Here is a 20,462-nt window from a genome sequence, read left to right as displayed (position 1 = left end):
ATTCAAACTGATAATGTCTCATTGATGATGATTGGTTATTTGAATCCAAACGAGTAACAAAAATAAAATGCCACAGGAAATACAGTATACTTCGACTTCAAGCCCCTCTTGACTGGCAAGGACGTAATAGTGGTAATTGAAATAATTCAAGTCGAAAACCGAATGGCCCAAATCTCGGAAAGTAGGAGAGTAGAGTCAGTAATGTGTAGAGGAAAAGTGCGAATGGGGAAGTCGGCAAATTTTGAAATTTTGAATTTATAGTTCTATGACCGGCGGCACGGTGAACGACTGGTTAGAGCGTCCGCCTCACAGTCTGAGGACCGGGGTTCGGTCTGTGTGGAGTTTGCATGTTCTCCCCGTGCCTGCGTGGGTTTTCTCCGGGCACTCCGGTTTCCTCCCACATCCCAAAAACATGCATGGTAGGTTAATTGACAACTCTAAATTGTCCGTAGGTGTGAATGTGAGTGCAAATGGTTGTTTGTTTCTATGTGCCCTGCGATTGGCTGGCAACCAGTTCAGGGTGTACACCGCCTCCTGCCCGATGATAGCTGGGATAGGCTCCAGCACGCCCGCGACCCCAGTGAGGAGAAGCGGCTCAGAAAATGGATGGATGGACGGATGGATAGTTCTATGACCTACCTGTATGTTCTGTGCACACACAACATCTCTGCAGCTGACAAAGTAAGCATCTGTTATCCACTGGGATTCAAATACACTGTTGTATATGCAAACATGCAAACAAACAAAAAAAAGGTGGTATTTAGGTTTTATTCGATATTTTTCACAATACGTTGGCTTTATTATACTATCTCAGGTTCTGATGTTGTAAGTGACACATGTACCAACATTAAGCATGGCATTCAAAGTTTTACATGCAAATACCTTTATGAGAATATTATGTAACGTGAGGACTGAAAAATAACTCCTCTGCTCGGAAGTTAGATGAGGTATTTTTGTAAGTGTAGTTACGGCAACCAAAGTTCATCTATAATAATATTTTCATGTACGCACCATGAGTGCATCAGCGGTCAAAAGTGCAGGAAATGGCCAGCATGGTTTTCAAGGCTAATGCACACCATGAGCCATAGACTAAGGTGGAATGTACGAAACAACAGGCACCTCCACGTGTTGCATAACTGGCAGAGAGTTCAGAGGTCAGAGTGGATTCAGGAGTCACGGCTCAAAGTGATGAATTGCTCAGAGATCAGGACTGAACATGAAATCCAACGCTTGTCTCTCAGCTGCCGCAACATTCGGATGCCAGACGTCCACGCTGAGAATGACTCGAGGGCCAGCATCTGGGGGCCCTTTGAAAGAAAATACATATAAATCAGATGCAAAAGTTTGAAAAGTCAATTCAACTTTTTTAAGAGTTCTAATGTTACTTCCTGTTTGTGCATTGCATTGTATTCTGAGGTCGATGGACACGATTGAGAATTAGGAGTTTGGAGAAACATCATGTTTGCCCTGCAGATCAGCCATTTTTGACTAGTTTGTGTGATTGACCAACCTTTGTGCGAGACAGTGTGAAGAAATGAGTCATCCACCAGCAGGCAGTGTCCCTCAGACCAGCACTGAGGCTCCCCTCCCACCACTAGCTCACACAGAGCGGGAGTTTGCAGACCTGCGGGATTTATTGGATCCAAATTCATTATGTCTTTACTTTAAAGCTAACACGGCCAGGCTCCCCATCACTGTCTGTGTTTAAGGGAAGAGGATTACATGCCAGCTGTGTGGCAGCAGGAAATGGGCTAAGTAGAAATGAACCTAAACACTCACTGCATCACTTGAGCAGCAATTGTGCGATTTCATTCAGTTGTTTTTAGCAGTTGTGGAATAGTCTGAGAACAATCTACTGTATGCAATAAAATAAAAGTGATTTGAAAAAGGAACCATCTGTGACCATTCATCCATTGTTTGAATCTGGGCCCTGTTTTGGACCTGGATTTGACAATATCAAAAACCATGAGTCCACTGCCACCAAATTCACCATGTTAACATATGTTATGTGCATTTTGCAATAAGTCTGAAGTTCATATGGACAGCTATATTTGTACTCCTCAGACACTACAAATCAAAACCCTCTTCACTGGTGGTGTCCCTCAAGGTCACAGTCAGAAAAGAAAACTCACAAATACTTTGAAGTGTATTGTATGTTTCATGTTGCATATTTTCGTTTAGTCTCGCTAAGTAGTTAATTCATCTTATTAGTTAATATTTTTCATGGAATGATGACTCATGGATATCACTAAAGCAGACACACAGGATCTGTCTTAAGCAAGCATTTCAGATGCGGTAAATGTTCTACAACTCTAAAATTCTCTTCGGCCTAATTTATTTACCGACCTAGATGACACCGCAGTCGCGTATTAGTGGGTCCGTATGAGCTCCCCAGTGCAACACCAGGTCCCAGCAACCAAAATCCAGCCGATCCCAAGGAGTTGCTGCTTATAAATGTACGGAGAGACAGCAGTGTCCGGTATGTGCAGGGACAGGAGCGACAGTTGGCTGCCACGTACACGCCTGCATTGTACAGTGGAAACACTGCCCGGCCCTGAAAGAGACATGTGTCTTACTGCCTTCACACTGTTGGTACATGGACAAGTCTATACACTCATTGTATCCAATATGGCTGAATAATTGACTCCGCAGTAAAGCCACACACCAAGCGACGCAGCCGAACCCCATTGAACTGTCGCGTAGCGTTTGTGGTTTGGCAACTGTTTTCATAATTGGCCGATCAGTCTGCCACTGGTTTTGGGGCAATTCCAAATTTGAATCGCTGTCGCAACATCGCAGATTACAGACAATGAAAATTCTCCTTTAGGGGTTTTTAAGCAAGCGAGAGACAGAAAGGCCCCCGAGCCTTATGAATACAGTATATAAAGCATCAGAAATTGTGTTTTACAACACTACTTAACTACATTTATAAGTCCTAATGTGCCTGTGGATGAAATAGCAAAGCTTGTGGCCCAAATGTACACGTGAGGTACATACCGAGCTGGGTACGTTCAAATGAATGGGAGCGAGCGAGCTTCTTCTAAAATATCCACACACTTACATTTATTCTCGTCCATTTCCACTCTCTTTAGCAACCCACTCCTTTCTTATTTATTCATCTATCTTTTTATGGTTTAATAAATGTGATGAAGTACAATATAATGTATGTACAGCATCCAACGCCTATACAGGCTCGCTGTTCAGGGTGTCCATAGAGCGAGTCAGCAATTCAAATTTTTCTGCAATGATCCAGTTTAAACAGGTAAGACCGTATCGCTCAATGTGTGGTACCACCTCGGTGACTGTAAATGACTTATGTTTGTTTTATTGTAAAATTGGTTCATACGTTTTTAACATTCTGTCATAATATTGTGAAATATTTTATTTTGAAAAGGCTTGGACAACAGGTTGTCGTTAATCGGAAGATACTGTCGCAAAGTATAATGCAGCGCCACTGCCAGTGTGCACAGAACAATGTGCTCCACGTTTATATAAGGTAAAACATATGTTAAGACTTGCTGATTGTATTTCATTGTTTATTCCTGTAGCGCTTACGGTGTCTTCACATACAACCCCATTTCCAATGAAGTTGGGACGTTGTGTTAAACATAAATAAAAACAGAATACTATGATTTGCAAATCATGTTCATCCTATATTTAATTGAATACAATACAAAGACAAGATATGTAATGTTCAAACTGTTAAACCTTCTTGTTTTTAGCAAATAATCATTAACTTAGAATTTTATGGCTGCAACATGTTCCAAAAAAGCTCGGACAGAGCAAGTAGAGGAATGCTCATCAAACACCTGTTTGTAACATCCCACAGGTGAACAGGCTAATTGGGAAAAGGTGGGTGCCATGATTGGATATAAAAGGAGTTTCCCTGAATTGCTCAGTCATTCACAAGCAAAGATGGGGCGAGGTTCACCTCTTTGTGAACAAGTGCGTGAGAAAATAGTCGAACAGTTTAAGGACAATGTTCCTCAACGTACAATTGCAAGGAATTTAGGGATTTCATCATACATACATAATATCATCACAAGGTTCAGAGAATCTGGAGAAATCACTGTATGTAAGCGGCAAGGCCGAAAACCAACATTGAATGCCCGTGACCTTTGATCCCTCAGGCGGCACTGCATCAACAACCGACATCAATGTGTAAAGGATATCACCACATGGGCTCAGGAACACTTCAGAAAACCAATGTCAGTAAATACAGTTCGGCGCTACATCCGTAAGTGCAACTTGAAACTCTACTATTCGAAGCAAAAGCCATTTATCAACAACACCCAGAAACGCCGCCGGCTTCTCTGGGCCCGAGCTCAGTGAAGAAGGACTGATGCAAAGTGGAAAAGTGTTCTGTGGTCCGACGAGTCCACATTTGAAATTGTTTTTGGAAATTGTGGACGTCGTGTCCTCCGGGCCAAAGAGGAAAAGAACCATCCGGACTGTTATGGACGCAAAGTTCAAAAGCCAGCATCTGTGATGGTATGCGGCTGTGTTAGTGCCAATGGCATGGGTAACTTACACATCTGTGAAGGCACCATTAATGCTGAAAGGTACATATAGGTTTTGGAGAAACATATGCTGCCATCCAAGTAACGTCTTTTTCATGGACGCCCCCGCTTATTTCGGCAAGACAATGCCAATCCACATTCTGCACGTGTTGCAACAGCGTGGCTTCGTAGTAAAAGAGTGCGGGTACTAGACTGGCCTGCCTGCAGTCCAGACCTGTCTCCCATTGAAAATGTGTGGCACATTATGAAGCGTAAAATACGACAACAGAGACCCCGGACTGTTGAACAGCTGAAGCTGTACATCAAGCAAGAATGGGAAAGAATTCCAACTACAAAGTTTCAACAATTAGTGTCCTCAGTTCCCAAACGTTTATTGAATGTTGTTAAAAGAAAAGATGATGTAACACAGTGCTAAACACGACCCTGTCCCATCTTTTTTGGAACGTGTTGCAGCCATACAATTCAATGAAAGTTAATGATTATTTGCTAAAAACAATAAGGTTTATCAGTTTGAACATTAAATATATTTTCTTTGTATTGTATTCAATTAAATATAGGTTGAACATGATTTGCAAATCATTGTATTTATTCTGTTTTTATTTATGTTTAACACAACGTCCCATCTTCATTGGAATTGGGGTTGTACAAGGAGATTGAATAAAGGTTATGAACCATCAGTGTGAGAGACCATCTTTTCAACCGGGGACGCTCCAGTGACCCCTAAGGGTCAAAAGGTTTGGTAACATCTAGTACATAACAAATAAAAGATTTTACTTTAAAGACTCCTTGTGAAATTTCCAAACTACTTCACCTGGCATTATTCCCATAATGAACCGTTTCCATGAAACGTCAACCAACATTGTGAGATTTATAATAATATTCTTAAAATCTCTGTTACTAATGCATATATGTAAACCTGTGTTCACACTTTCACACTCCACACACACACACACACACGCACACACACAAACACACACACACACACACACACACAGACACACACTTGGTCAGTTGATTTAGCATTCATTTTACAAGACCAAACGTTTCCCAGTAAAAAATATAAGCATGAAGACACATCCTGAACTTGTGATATGCTGCATCGTGTGAGAAAACAAACAAAAAAAGCTATTTGACGAGTTACATCCGCTCAAGTGAACCGATCCGCACCAGAATTGACTTGCAAATGGACCGAGACCACATCTTCTGGCAGTCTATTTCTGCGTGTTTGGTATGATAGCATTCACACTTGACAAAACACACTTCGTATCAAAGCAACCGCACTAAGGTTTGTTTTAACGGTGCCAAACATAACAGGTGTGAGCATATGGAGGAGGTGCGTTATCGCTAAAGGTGGACTATTTGGTGTTGACCCAAATTAGAATGAGGCCTTGTGCCGAGGTTTAATTTGAGTTTTGTACCTTTGGTCCCACACTTGTCCAGCCAAATTTGGAGTCAATGCCTCTCTGGTAAACAGCCTGGAACTCAGCCAAGATTACCGGGTAGTTGGCTTCCAAGAGATCAATATCATGCCGATGGGCATCACGAGGAAAAAAAGGAACACTTGGGACATCTGGCAAGAAGAAGAGATGTGGCTTCTGTATAGTTGAGTGATCTTTAAGTTTCATCTAAAGTAAAGACAGTAAGAAGACAATGAGAAATTGCTGCTGAATCTGCAATTTTAAATGTTTGTTGAAAACACACAGCATCGATGGAGCTCATTACCTGCTCACGAAGGCCTTTATGAATGCGGCCCATTCCCACCCAGCTGTAGCGTTTGGCATATTCCTGCAGGGCTGAGTACAGTTTCTTGGCCTGAGCGGATGCCTGTGCTGGGAATAAGGCATGGCTCAGCACTGATGTGAGGTAGCCTTGCTCGAGCTCCTCATCCTCTTCTGTTTCCATGCTTATAAAACGGTTCTTAAGATCACCCCTGTAAAACTTGGACTGCGCTTTATACTCTGTTCCTGCACAGCTTCCACCAAAAGACATTGCAGAGCTTCTTGAGCTCATCTTTCCCCCGCCTGCGTGATCCGCCATTGGAAGGTCCGAGCCTATCCGATAACAGTGCCACAGGAACAAGAGCAGGAGAGTCCACAGAAGGCCGCTTAGTGAGTGGACACCAAGCTCAACATAAGGAGGCAAGGGCAGCATGTCCAAGGACCAGTACATCTTTTCGATTTGGCGCTAAAATACTGAAATAGAAACAGATTAAGAGATTAAGGGAATGTATTAAAATGAGTAAAGATCAAACTGAGCCAAAATGGCCCAACGACAGTGGTTTTTTTTTTTATTATTATTTATCATTTAGAGCATTTATTTACTGAAAGGAGATGTAAATGTTGAGTCATTCCTCCGTTGCAAACAGATCATGTTAAGCGTACGATGCTCTGTTTACCAACAAGCAAAGCCTGAAGCGCCATTGGCCTGCCCTGCTTTCAGACAGCTTCATTCACTTATTTTCTTTATTTAATCCTCTGTCTGGCTCACGGGCTGCTGAGGCCAATCCTGGCATGAAGCATTCTTCATCCATGTTGGTCTTCTTGGTCTCGTTCCTTGTGCAGGTTTTTGACTTCACCTCAGTGGTGAGGTCTTGTATTTGTTGCCGCCTGAGTAAAGTCAATATGCAAGACTTTACATTACCCCAGCTGATCATTATTTTTCATCTCTAAAAACGGGTTAAAACGTCACTCATGATCAGTCTAGTCTATAAAACCACCATTATTCAAAATCTGTCTATGCAACGTTTCTATTTCAACTTCTTTTGTGTGTGTGTCAAGGGAAACCATAAGTTTTGTAGTCGCTCCTTCACTACTTAATTTCAACTACTATCTAACGTGAGCACATCTACTTCTCACGCCAAATCCCCTGTGGATCCTATGTCTTACGTCTGCTCTCCTGCCTTCCATTACCCAGTTTCTCGCAAAGGCTGGCTCCTCTACCTGCTCCACTACAATCCACAGTTCTTTGTTCCCCGCCATCCAAGATTCCTGCTCTGTCTCCAGTCCCTTCTTTGTTTCCTGTTCTTGCTACAGTTTTTGCTCCATCTGCAGTTTCAGATCCATGCCAGCCAGGCTCAGGCTTCTTCTACTGCTTAGCCCATGGATCCTGAAGCACGTCAGTTCACCACTCCTGTTCCAGTAACATTTCCTTCTTCCTCCTCGCTTCCTGTTATTTCACATATTAGAGACTTTGCTATTCTTGTCTGTTTTCCTTCATTTGGGTCACCTGCCTGGAACTAAATTATACCCTTCAGTTGCAACCAGTGGTGAGAAATCAGGCAATGGCTTCTCTGCTGGCGTAAACACCATCAGAATCACTGACCTACATTTACAACCTAAACTTAATATTTTTTTCATGAACTTCAATGAATGTATTCCCCATCCACTCTGCAAGGAATGCATCCTGGTGGAGATGTGGAGAGGGACAAGCGCGGGTGTTAAAGTCAAGTGAAGCAAAAGAGAAGACTACATGAAAATGGGACAGATTTGAACCATTGCTTTTGTACGTGTTACTCGCAAGCCGACGACGGCTGTTATAAAACTGCAGTTGTTTGTTTTCATTCAAACTTCATCTTGAAGTAAATGCGAGTGACATCATGCGCGCTGTGATCGTGACATTACAATTTCAGCGCCCATTTTTGTAAACAGCGAGTGGCTAGAATTTTGATGATGTTTTTATGTATTTTAATTGCACTTTTGTTTAGTCAGTTTAGTGTAGTAGTTAAAGATCTGCATGTCGGTTAATGAGTGAAGTCTGGCCATCATTTTAACCATATGCCTGAACACACTTACGATAAATAAAACAACACTTCCAACAACAAGTTCGTGAGTAGTAAGCCTGGCATTCGATGGCATTCGGCATAAAGTTGTCTCACAAATAATGTGATTGCGCGATCATTTGGAGGTCTGCGTCGGCTCCCACAGCCTCATATTATTTTACGTCCGCAATCCATGACGGCGCAAATGCCCTCTCACAACACAAACAAGGTGCGCATTTGCCACTTGCAGACCTTCAAATAACACAACAAGATACGCACGTTAGTCAAAGCGTTGCGCATCGCGTGACTCTCATTACCTCGATAGACCGTGGCGATATGTCTCACATGCACGCACGCACGCACGCACGCGCATCTGCAGTAGTGCTCGATCGCTCCTCCCGGGCTAGATGTTCTTTTGCACGCGGCCGCTAGAGCGCGCCCGGCGCCTCCACGCAGATACCGTCACAATCCGAGCCGAATGCGTCAAGCCCTCAGTGAGCAGCCATAGGGGCACCTCAGCACCTTGTTGACGGGGGGCCTACAGCAACAGGGTACGCGCTGATCACGCTAACGTCGGAGGCGAGATAAAGGTATGTCACGCTCCATCATGCCCCCACCCCCCCTCCTCTCAAAGTCAGGACGACTGATGCCCCCAATATGTTCCTCGACACAAAGAGGGGCCGCCGAGGAGGTGCGAGGGATGCTGCCTTGCAGGGCACCCATCATTTTGTGATATACAAGGCTGGTGGCATCACCGAGGAAACGCCTCGATGAGCTTTTTTTGATTCATTGCCATAAAAAAAAAAAAAAACCATTAAAAATGACGATACCAAAAAACGTTGGCGGTGTAGCTGCAGAGAGAGGAGAGTCATTTTGTGCATTTGGAATAACGCATTTTGCAGGTTTGGGGGAGGGAACGCAGGTGCAGAGCATGGGTATTTCCCTGGGACAGATCCATTTAGCACCTGTTCTTTTGGCACACATTTGTAAAAAGGTATTTTCTTGAAGAATCTGCAATGAATAACAATACTTATTCCGTTGTTGAACAAGGGTTTTCATAGCAATGCTTCCCTAAGCCGAATCAGGATGGCCTGTGAGATGTAAACATAATACCTGCAATGTTGCTACTTTTTGCTAGAACTGTCACTATTAATTTTTATTTCCTAGGTCTTTAACGCATCCGCAGTGATATATGTGTTATACTCTTACAAACAGGGATACAGTAAGAGTTCTTCAATGTACAGTCTGATTTACCCAGTGGGGCTAATAATTTTCTTTAACGTAAATGTTTGGCCCTTCTTCCGAAGCTTTAAAAATATATAAAATAAAACAAAAAATACCGGTATATTCCTAAACTGTAAAAGTCAGACACCAAGGGCACAAAAGCTTTTGGGTTAGTTAGGGTGACAAGCCATTATACCCCTTGATGGTAAAACAATGTATTTCTTCCAGTGATGTGGATATTGCTGTGTTTTGGTCGTCAGAACCACTTTGTTCTTTTCAGATCACCGGTTTCATCTTGAGCCATGGGGTTCACATATCTTACTGTGATACTGTCAGTCACCATGATCCACCAAGTTTCAGGTAACAGCACGTGCATGTGCGTGTAGTTGTGAATACTGTTGTTATGTGAGTTTATTATTTCTTGGAGCTTATTCTTACGTTCTGCCATTTCTCGTGATTTAAAAAACACATTTTTGTTGTTGTTGTGCAGGCTTGACCTTCGCGACTCCTGAGAAAGATACACCACCAACATCATCCCCCGACTCTTACCCTCTGGGTGACCTGATCCATGCTGCCCTACAGAGTAAGGAATACTTAGGACTGTCTTCTGCCACCACAGGTACCAAAGCAGACCTTAATGGCCATTGTCATGTAATCCAAAGTGGTTCACACACAATTGAGGATAATATATCTTTAATTAAACCTCAGCAGGCACAACCACCAATCCGACGCAGGCAGTGCCTGGTGTCAGACAGAGCGAGTCGACCGCCACGGTCATTTCGCCAGGACTGCTCACCACGGCGTTAGGCTCCTCCTCTGCAGGCGGCCACGCGGGACTCAGAAACCGCATGTCCTTCGTTCCCATGGAGGAGGAGACAACCACTACTCTAATCACCACGACCACTATAACCACAATGCACATGCCAGGTACCTGCACATTACCGTAGGGAAGTCCCATGGGCAGTCGAGTTGCACGAATTCCTGTCAGCCATTTGCAGTTGTTTGATATAACCACTGAGATAGACTACATATCAGGAAAACTTCAGTACCCTCTGTCACTCAATTTGTCTACCAACAACACAGTCTAGTAGTACTATTTATTAATAGTCGACATGAATCATTTTAAAGTTGAACATTTAAAATTAAATTTTAGCTAGTTCACAAGAAGGCTATCAACAAAATTGCACTTGCAGTTGTTCCTAATCTGTTTATGCATTTCTGAAGGTTTTTTAGTCGAGATCAATTTCATAATAGATATATGTATCATAAACAAAAAAAATGATATTAACAATTGGCTCAAGTGTTCGATTTTGAAGACAACAATATCCTAAACTAAAGGAAGAATAACAACAGGTAGCATGACACTGTCTTAAAGAATGTAACTCTAGTTGTTTCGACAATGTACAATATAACTAGCCAAGTTCCTTGAACATTTCAAATGTTACATAACTAGTCTTGAAATCCTTCATTTTTCTATAGTAATGTGTTATGTAACTTGATAATGAACACATTTTTGTGAAAACCCTTTGACATATTGTTCATCCAAAATTGAGTTTAGATGTAAACTTACTTACTGTTCCCTTTAAATAATTAAGCAGGTAAGGATGTATGTGATTCTGGTATTGTATATGCAGTGTGACATGCTCTGTGTACTTGTTCAGGATTCTTTTAGCCTTGAGAGGCACATACTGTAAGTAATTCAAGTGAGTGCCTGTGTGAAGGAATAAGGTCACACTGATGATGTAGATGATGAAGAGACTTTCATATCGCTACTCTAAAACCCACATGTAGAAAGTGTAATAAGAGCATGACATGCCCTAAATGAGCATGTCTGACCCAGATGGCACTGAGGCGTTCAGGTTGTCCATGTGGAGGAAATGCGGGGGCCATTTGTAGCCACTTAACACGAAGATTCCACAAGAACAATCTGTAAATCGCCCACTGGCGCACGGACACTTAATTGAATATGTAAAAATATTGATCAAACTCTCTTATTTGAAGGAGGCTGGTGAGGTGAAACCAGGCTGACATCCAGATGATATGAATATATTGTACATTAATCGGAATGCACAGGGTGATATACTGTATGCCTACATTTGTAACTTACCACTGTCAGTGTCGTGTCCTGTAGCTTGACGATAAAATACGTGAAGAATGTGTCTTTGCTTTTACTGAACAAGGTGCTGCAGATTAACAGTAGATCACCATGGAAACAGTTTTCATATGTACACAAGTGGTCTGCTCTGATCTGATTTGGCAAAGAAGTCATCATAAATGGACATTGTTCTGCATGAATGTATTTTTATTTATTGGCATGAATGAAGTATGACTTTAATGATCATATACAGTATGTATAAAGAGTAAATGTAAATCTTGTCTAAATTTCTTTCTTCGCTGTTGTTCTTCATCCTTCAAATTCTACACAATTCAAAATTACGTCTCATCTTTTTCTATTTTCACAGTTCAGTGCAATGCATCTTTGTCCGCAATGGAAGATGTTGTCGAGTCACCGGATTCCGCATCATCATCAGCATCATCAGTTTCCCCACTGGAATGCACCTACAGCATTAGAGTGTATCCAGGCTATGGTGTGGAGATTCAGGTAAAGCATTTTTAACAATGGATGCATATAGTACTCTTAACAGTTTTTGAGTGTATTACATTTCTTTAATATTGTTTTGCGCTGTGAATACAATTTTTTTTTCTTATATCAGAATCACACAAGGTATTTGTCTCCGGTAGTTGGAGCCACTCTAGTACTACAGCAAGCAAGTCAATGGAGTATCACAAAATACACCTTTGGGACATAAACACATAAGTACAGTATTTGTGTTCGTTACAAATACAGCATACAGCTACAACTGTAACAATGCTCTTGTATTTTGTAAACATGGGCATTTTACATGTTGATGTTATTACTTTTACTGCCAGGTGAGGAAGGTGAATCTGTCCAAGGAGGAGTCCCTGACTATTATGGGGCACGGGGGTTTGACACCTAAGCTGTTAGCCAATGAGACCCTGATGAGGGAGGGTCAGGTGATTCGCAGTCCAACCAATCAGGTTCACATCCACTACCGCAGCCGCCAGTCAAACAACCATGGGAAGTTCATCCTGCACTATCAAGGTAAATTAACAGTTAACATAACTTTGTACCTTGTTCAGTATTTGTTGGAGACACGAAACTTCACCCCAGCCCATCCAACACACTCCAAAAGAAATTGTGAGGCTCTCAGGTCCAGTTTTAGTGACCACTGACCTCACAAGCGTTTTGCTGGATGAATGGTGACAATTCCTACATTTGTCAATCTTGTGGTCACTATTATTGAAAAGTGGACACCAACTCAATTTAGTCTTCAATGACCATAATGTGCAGATATTTTAGTAAGTAGGAGGAAGCAGAAAACACAAAATGTCTATCAATGCCAATCTATCGTTGGAGTTGATTTCAAACCAAATCATGGTTGCAACTACTACATTTATTAAAGTTTGAAAAAAATATTATATTGGTGTGATAAAAAAAAAAAAAAGTCCCATAAGTCTCATTCTCTCTAGGTCCGCCTCTATGTTTCGAACCTTTCGAAAGCATGCAAGGTTCAGTAGCACTTTCTTGTCTTGCAGCTTTTATGCTGTCCTGCACCTTCCCTCATTCTCCCGAAAGCGGCGGGGTGACCGTGACCGACATCCATCCTGGCGGTCAGGCACACTTCTACTGTGATCCAGGTTTCCAAGTCCGTGGTCATGAGGTTGCGACCTGCGTCAACACAACACAACCACACTGGAGCACGCCCGAACCCCAATGTGTTGGTCAGTGACCTCAATTACCTTAACCACTTACGTGAAATAACACTTACTATAGTGTGTGGGGCATTTCTTCAAGCGATGTGTGCGACGTTTTTTTCTCCTCAGCTGTTTCTTGTGGGGGGTGGATTCGTAATGCAACAGTGGGCCGAATACTGTCGCCACCCCCACCGTCTGTTGCCAACCACAGTAATGGAAACAACCTGAGCTGCCACTGGTTACTCGAGGCCAAAGAGGGCCACAGACTCCACCTGCATTTTGAGAGGATTGCACTGGATGAAGATGACGATAAGTAAGTTGTTTTGTGAATCACTAATTGTAGTTTGACATTTTCTATAAATACTGGATATTTTCCTCTCTTAAATTGCACGAAACACAGAGCGACAGTCGCAGCCCTGTTGTTTTAAACTCCTGCTTTATTTTTCTCTTAAAGTTTGTTCATGATTCCTAGTCAATACTGCTCCTGACTAAAAACACACTCATTTCAGTAATTTTGCATTAGGTGTCAAGAACATGATTTAGACCCCACCTTTATAATGAATGTGCAACATCTTTAGCAGTAATAAAAACACAATAAATATGACACATTCATCAAATAATGATTACAGGGGAGTTTGCAATTTTAAACATCCATTGTTCCATCCATTTTCTGAGCCGCTTCTCCTCACTAGGGTCGCGGGCGTGCTGGAGCCTATCCCAGCTATCATCGGACAGGAGGCGGGGTACACCCTGAACTGGTTGCCAGCCAATCGCAGGGCACAGAGAAACAAACAACCATTCGCACTCACAGTCATGCCTACGGGCAATTTAGAGTCTCCAATTCATGCATGTTTTTGGGATGTGGGAGGAAACCGGAGTGCCCGGAGAAAACCCACGCAGGCACGGGGAGAACATGCAAACTCCACACAGGCGGATTGAACCCCGGTCCCCAGAACTATGAGGCAGACGCTCTAACCAGTCGTCCCCAGTCGTCCACCGTGCCGCCAAATTTGAACACACTTTTTAGAATATTTATTGTCTGCCCCTGAATGCACAACAAATGACTAAAACTTATGAGTCACGCCTTCTATGATTGGTTGTTTTTCCTCGGGCACAATGGTTTCTCGCAAATCAAATTAGAAGCACAAGATGGGGCTAGGGGTGACTGATTTTTTTTCACAGGTCCTATTTATCATGTACTACTCTCAGGTCAAAGTAAAATGTTTAACAAATATGACAAAAAGTTTTTTTGGGGGTGGGAGAGAATTGCAAACTCCCTCTTATTATTGAACTGTTGACGTTGAAAACAACAAAGAATGTCATCGAACCTTACAAAGTCAGCTTGCTTTAAAGCATATTTATGCTTTTAAAGCATATTTAACCCTTTATTTAAAAAAATGAAGAAAACCTTTAAATGCAGTGTCGTAACAGTTTTTACATTGATCGGTTTTCTTTCTCTAAGTTAAACTGCTGACATCATGCAGTGAAGGTGTCGGGCATCTAAAATATGCGCTGTCATATTAACGTGCTTTCTGTCCTTTTAGGTTAATTGTGCGCAGTGGAAACAGTTCGCTGTTACCACCACTCTTCGACTCAGATATGGATGATGTGCCAGAGCACGGACTGCTGAGTGAGGGCACCTCTCTGTACTTGGAGCTCATGGCTGATTCGTCCTCCATCCCTCTACTTCTGGCACTGCGATATGAGGGTGCGTATCAAGCCTCTGGACTCGATAGAAATGTTAGAAATGTACTTATTTAAAGCCAAAACTGAGAGAACAAAAAATGTCCAGAGCAGTGAAATCCTATTATTATTTTATTTTATTATTATGTTAAGTGTATCATAGTTTCTTTCTATGCTAATTTAATTAGTTTTTAAAAATTATTCTCTTGAAACAAAAAAGGAATGCCTGATTTTCTTTGCATTATTTCATTTTCTTTTTTAATGTATCAATACATTTGTCAGTTTCAGTTATTTGTAGTGACCATTGTGGGATTTTCTTTCCTTAACCAACAATTTAGTCTACACGCATGTATAGTTTACTTCAAGTTTTACTATGACAAACTGAAAAGTGAGGTAATTTAGTTGGAAGACTCCTCATCTAAGAGAAGCATCAACGAGATGATATGAAGGAAAATCTCATCTTTTATCCTTCTCCCTTGTTTTCTAGCGTTTGATGATGAGCACTGCTGGGAGCCCTACATGCCGCATGGAAACTTCAGCAGTAGTGACATCACCTACCAGTTGGGCACTACTGTTACCTTCAGCTGCTCCCCAGGTTTCGTTATGGAACAGGGGTCAGCAACCATTGAGTGTGTGGACCCCAGCAACCCCCACTGGAATGACAGTGAACCTGTGTGCAAAGGTACTATTAATGTGACTCTTTTGTGTGTGTGTGCTTTTTTTTTTTTTTTTTTAGATAAGCAGCTTTGAAACCTATTTTTTGTCCATCTTGCTGATTTGCTGGGCATCATTTCGTTGCTTTAACTGACCCAAATCTTCTGTTATGCCTGATTCTGAATATTAAGCAGACGAGACTCACCGATTTAAACGGACAATGATGGCAATCACTGATGGTTCAGATTTATGTAGAAACATATCGGTTAGTTAAAGATCAAGTTTGTGAATCAGATTGCGCTAAGTTCATGTGAATATGAACATTTGTGCAATGCCAGAAAAAAAAAAGAATTTTGGGGTGTTCTGTGTTTTTTTTTTTGTAATGCGTAAATGCAATATGTCATTGTATCAAAGCACCTGTCATAAGTTGTTGTTGTTCATCCATCCATTTTCTATGCCACTTATCTTTTTTACGACTACCTAACCACTACCTCACTGGCATACATCTGACTTTTATTAATTTATTTAACTATGGTTTACTTTCAATTATTTACGTCAATGTCTTGGCCAATGGTCATATAATTTTTTTTTATGTTACTTTCCCTCATTATCAGTGAGCAATTTAGGCTTCTGCTAATGTTGGGCGCCTATGTTGGTCATACAAATCGTTTTCTTCTACCTTAAGGACAAGGTTGTGTCAAAGTAATTAATCTGCATTGAATAAAGTGGCCCGCGAGCAAAAAGAATTATTTCCTAGGCACAGTGTGTGGGACTAATGGCTGGTTTCAGTTGCATTATTATGCAGCTTTTGTGGTCATTTCACCTTGTTCTACATTGTGTTTATCATCCAGACCATGTCCTCTCGCCTCAGTTTGTTACGTATCTCTTGCTCCATCAGCGCTGTGTGGGGGGGAGCTCACTCAGCCCTCGGGTACCATCCTGTCTCCCGATTGGCCTCAGAGCTACTCCAAGGGCTTGGATTGTTTATGGCAGATCCACGGCAATGAAGAGAAGCGCATTGAATTGGACATCCATATGTGAGTTTGCATTACTTTTCTTTATTTAAGCAGGTGGCACCAACTCAGCATTTTTGTGTTCGAGGAAACATAGAATAAACATTAAAACAATGTTATATAAGGTATGTTATGTTCTGCTGAGTATACATTTTTGTTTTTTGTTTTTAGCAAGTTACTTTTACGTCAAATCACAAATAAGTATGAATGCATTTTTTATTTTTTCAGACTGATAGTAAATACTAACCACGAATGCCGGTCTTGAAAAAAATCCATAAACTTCCTGGAATTTAACAACATTTTCCCTTTTTCCTTTCCTTTGTCTCTCCATTTATTGTCCCGGAAAAAGCTTAAATATTCGCCACACCGACGTGGTGACCATTTTTGACGGCCGTGATCTCATGTCCCATGTCATCGGCCAGTACCTGGGTTCCAAAGAGCGCTTCCAAGTTGTATCCGGGGGGTCAGAAGTGACCATTCAGTTTCAAAGTGATCCGGAAGATTCCAGTTTCATCCTTAGTCAGGGATTCCTGATTCATTATCGTGGTAAGGCGAGTTGGCTAAAATGTGTCAATACTATGATAGATAGTTAGGAGGCATAATTTATACTAAATACTGCACATAATATCTCTTTCTCTGTTTCATACAGAGGTTGAGCCAAATGATACCTGTCCCACTCACCCTCAAATCGAGTTTGGGTGGATCAGCTCGTCCCATTCCTCCCCAGTGAGAGGAAGCGTGCTGACCTATCAGTGCCAACCAGGATATGACATCAATGGCTCTGACATCATCACCTGTCAGTGGGACCTCTCCTGGAGCAGCAGCCCACCCACCTGTGTCAAATGTGAGTAAACTGTCGCTATGTAGCGAAAATCTGCAAGCAATTGACGCCTCCTGCTAAAAAGGTTTATAATTGCCAATATAAGCCACAAGATGGCAGCAAAGTACTATTTTGTCGAGATGAACCTCCTCATTTCACTTCAACGTAGTTCCTTGAGTCGAATTCTGTCTTTGTCCCTCATAATGTCCCCTACAGTCCAGCAGTGTCCTGACCCAGGAGAGGTTGTAAATGGAGCACGCTCTGTGCGCCCTGAAGCCGGATTTGCAGTCGGAACTATTGTGCGTTTCTCCTGTAACCACGGTTACCAAATAGAGGGTCCCAGCCAAATCTCTTGCCATGGACGAGACATTGGCAACCCCAAATGGAGTGACCACAGCCCAAAGTGTGTCTGTAAGTGTCATTGTCCAGCTCCGTTCACTGTGCATGTGGAAATGAACTTAGAATACGTTTCTATTGTCTCTGTATTCTGTCCAGTAAAATACGACCCATGCCCGAACCCTGGCGTCCCAGACAATGGATACCAAACGTTGTACAAGCACAGCTACCAGGCAGGAGAAACTCTGCGTTTCTTCTGTTACGAAGGTTATGAGCTCATCGGTGAGGTCATTATCAGCTGTGTGCCTGGACACCCATCTCAGTGGAACAGTCCACCACCCTTTTGCAAAGGTAAGGCCTCCCCCTAATCGCTTAAACTCATTTGGCCTATATACTAAATTAAAGGGGTTAAAGGGGGCCTTTCATAGTTACATTACAAATTAGATTTACTTGCAAACATCACAGGTTTATGGTAGTGCTGTTTGCAATAAAGCAACAAAACTGTAACAATTGAAACAGATTAATAGTACTAGAGCCATTATATTTTGAACGTGGCTGTCTATTGGAATGTTCTTTTTTCAAATAGGAATTGTGATGGGGTGTTGAATAATTTTGATAACATGTCCTTTATTTCACACAGTGGCCTATGAAGAGCTTCTGGATGATCACAAATTAGAGGGTGATTATATTTATCCTTATCTCTTTTCTGTTATTATATATTCTGGTATTTAATCACTATTTATTACAGAATACCTGATTACTTGGTTTTAATTCTGACAGACTGTGAAAATATATCTTTTTCAATGTAATTGAGGATTTTCTTTATTTTGCAGTGTCTCAATCATTTGAACCCTCCCATCAGATCCTGAGTGAGAACATTGCGCTTGCAATAATTCTGCCCATCATCCTTGTCATCCTCCTGATCGGAGGAATTTACATGTACTATACGAAGTAAGTACTGCTTGCGTTCATTTATACAAACCATGTCATGAATGTAACGGATTATACGTCATTTTATTTACTCCCTCCCAGCATCTGCAGACTAGAATGGAAGCCGCTCTTCTGGAAGTCTCTTTCTCACACGCACTCTTACAGTCCCATTACGGTCGAGTCTGATTTCAACAATCCTCTGTATGAGGCAGGGGTGAGAAAACCGTCCATTTATCTGCTTTATTACAACAGTTATGCCATTATAGTTTTTGCATGTATCATAATCTGAATTTGTTTTTGATGGCTTCTTCTTTTTGACCACAGGATACACGGGAGTATGAAGTGTCCATTTAAAGGCCAAAATATCTTGGTGAGAGTTAAAAAAAAATACAATTAAATTGTTTTGAGGACAACATGTTTATTACTTTAAGACCATGAAATCCCCTTTCATTTTATTTAACATCTTTCAATTCTAGCACCACCATATATTTATGTTCTTAATTATGCAAGGCCTAATTTGATTTGTTGCATCTGCCATTGGTGGATTTGACCTCAGTCAATGTTGCATTGGGACTTGTGCATTACAAGGTTGAACAAAGTCACTCCAGCAAAGTGAAGGGGAAAGGGTGACAGAGGAATTGTTTATTTGTTTAGGTAAAATATAGTGAGGCCAAAACCTTGAGAAACTGGCAATATCAATGACAAACAAATTCTACACTTTTGACCAAACAGAACGCACTTGAATGTTTTGTGCTAATTTTTCTGTCTTGTGTTGCAGATAGAAACATGTTGAGTTAATACACCATTTTCTCTCTTACTGTGTAAAATACACACACACAACACACACAATGAATGTAAATATATGACTTGATATTGACTGAGGTTGATATATATACAGTATATACGGTACGAAATAAAATATATATACACATAAACCTCATATTTACACTTCTACATGGTGATGGAAGGTTGTATATTTTCATTAAATAGATAATGAAATTTCAGTGCCAAAATATGTTTAAAAAAAACCTCCTCATGTCCTTAAGTGTTCCATCTGTTGTTGAAGTAGTGTTTTCAAAGACAGTGTTCAGTTTGTTTGTTTTTTTAATTTGCTGTTCCTGAAAACAGCCAGTGTCTTATAACATATTGTACATGGGATGGCGAGGACATGAATGTCATTATGCTTATAGCATGCACTGATTGTAAATTATATTGCTTCTGCTCAATCTTGCCATTATCATTATAGTTATTGACATATCAGATTTGATGTTGTATGCACTATGTTGATGAAAAATTACAACCATGGCTGTTTGCTATAATGCATTATGTATTTATTTAAATTGGATTGTTTGGCTCATTCACTGTGCCAAATGGGAGTTCTTGGAGACTGTTGCGTCGTAGACATAATATTATCCGTAGCATTTCTTTGCTTCATATATGAGTACATTCTTTTGAAGGCAGTAAATTATTTGCTGATCTGGAAATAAAGTTTCTGTTTAATGGTGTAAAATCCTTTGAGATGTCATTTTTACAAATAATAATAAAATCCTAAACAAGCGATCATCAGGTACACCACGGGAAATTGGCCAATTTGTCTTAGTCCGAAAAATTATTATTCATTTCAAATAATGTAGCTTTGTTGATCTATCTATGCCAGCGACATGTAGTGACAGGCAGAACAATAATATGCTTTTCGACTGGATGGCAGAGGGTAGAATTAACGTATGTATCTACTTTTTTCCGTTCAT

The 20,462-nt window shown here is 41.2% G+C and overlaps 2 protein-coding genes across 4 annotated transcripts; one reads left to right on the top strand and one right to left on the bottom strand.

Annotated features, from left to right (window-relative positions):
- Positions 1-967: 967 nt before the first annotated feature.
- On the bottom strand, positions 968-6,689 carry asphd1 (aspartate beta-hydroxylase domain containing 1). Its single transcript, XM_061701039.1, has 5 exons — positions 6,243-6,689; positions 5,939-6,145; positions 2,347-2,554; positions 1,511-1,624; positions 968-1,307 (listed from the first exon to the last, which is right to left on the bottom strand). Exons 1-5 carry the CDS (start codon positions 6,687-6,689, stop codon positions 1,198-1,200), a joined length of 1,086 nt encoding a protein of 361 aa, XP_061557023.1. The 3' UTR covers positions 968-1,197.
- A 2,072-nt stretch (positions 6,690-8,761) lies between these two features.
- Positions 8,762-20,210, top strand: sez6l2 (seizure related 6 homolog (mouse)-like 2). 3 transcript variants are annotated; one of them, XM_061700242.1, is made up of 19 exons: positions 8,762-8,867; positions 9,782-9,861; positions 9,992-10,120; positions 10,213-10,428; positions 11,964-12,103; positions 12,433-12,625; positions 13,120-13,305; positions 13,408-13,591; positions 14,823-14,986; positions 15,449-15,643; positions 16,514-16,652; positions 16,978-17,174; positions 17,278-17,472; positions 17,665-17,859; positions 17,944-18,135; positions 18,425-18,463; positions 18,618-18,735; positions 18,817-18,928; positions 19,039-20,210. In XM_061700242.1, the coding sequence occupies exons 2-19, from the start codon at positions 9,804-9,806 to the stop codon at positions 19,066-19,068; spliced, it is 2,682 nt and encodes an 893-aa protein (XP_061556226.1). In that variant the 5' UTR covers positions 8,762-8,867; positions 9,782-9,803; the 3' UTR covers positions 19,069-20,210. The 3 variants fall into 3 exon arrangements, with proteins under 3 accessions (XP_061556226.1, XP_061556224.1, XP_061556225.1); XM_061700240.1 differs by having other exon boundaries at positions 10,210-10,428; XM_061700241.1 differs by having other exon boundaries at positions 9,762-9,861; positions 10,210-10,428.
- Positions 20,211-20,462: the final 252 nt, after the last annotated feature.

Source organism: Phycodurus eques, chromosome 16, assembly GCF_024500275.1.
Source record: "Phycodurus eques isolate BA_2022a chromosome 16, UOR_Pequ_1.1, whole genome shotgun sequence".
Lineage (NCBI taxonomy): Eukaryota > Metazoa > Chordata > Actinopteri > Syngnathiformes > Syngnathidae > Phycodurus > Phycodurus eques.
The sequence above is the reverse complement of the archived record's forward strand: the minus strand, read 5'-3'. Positions and strand labels throughout refer to the sequence as shown.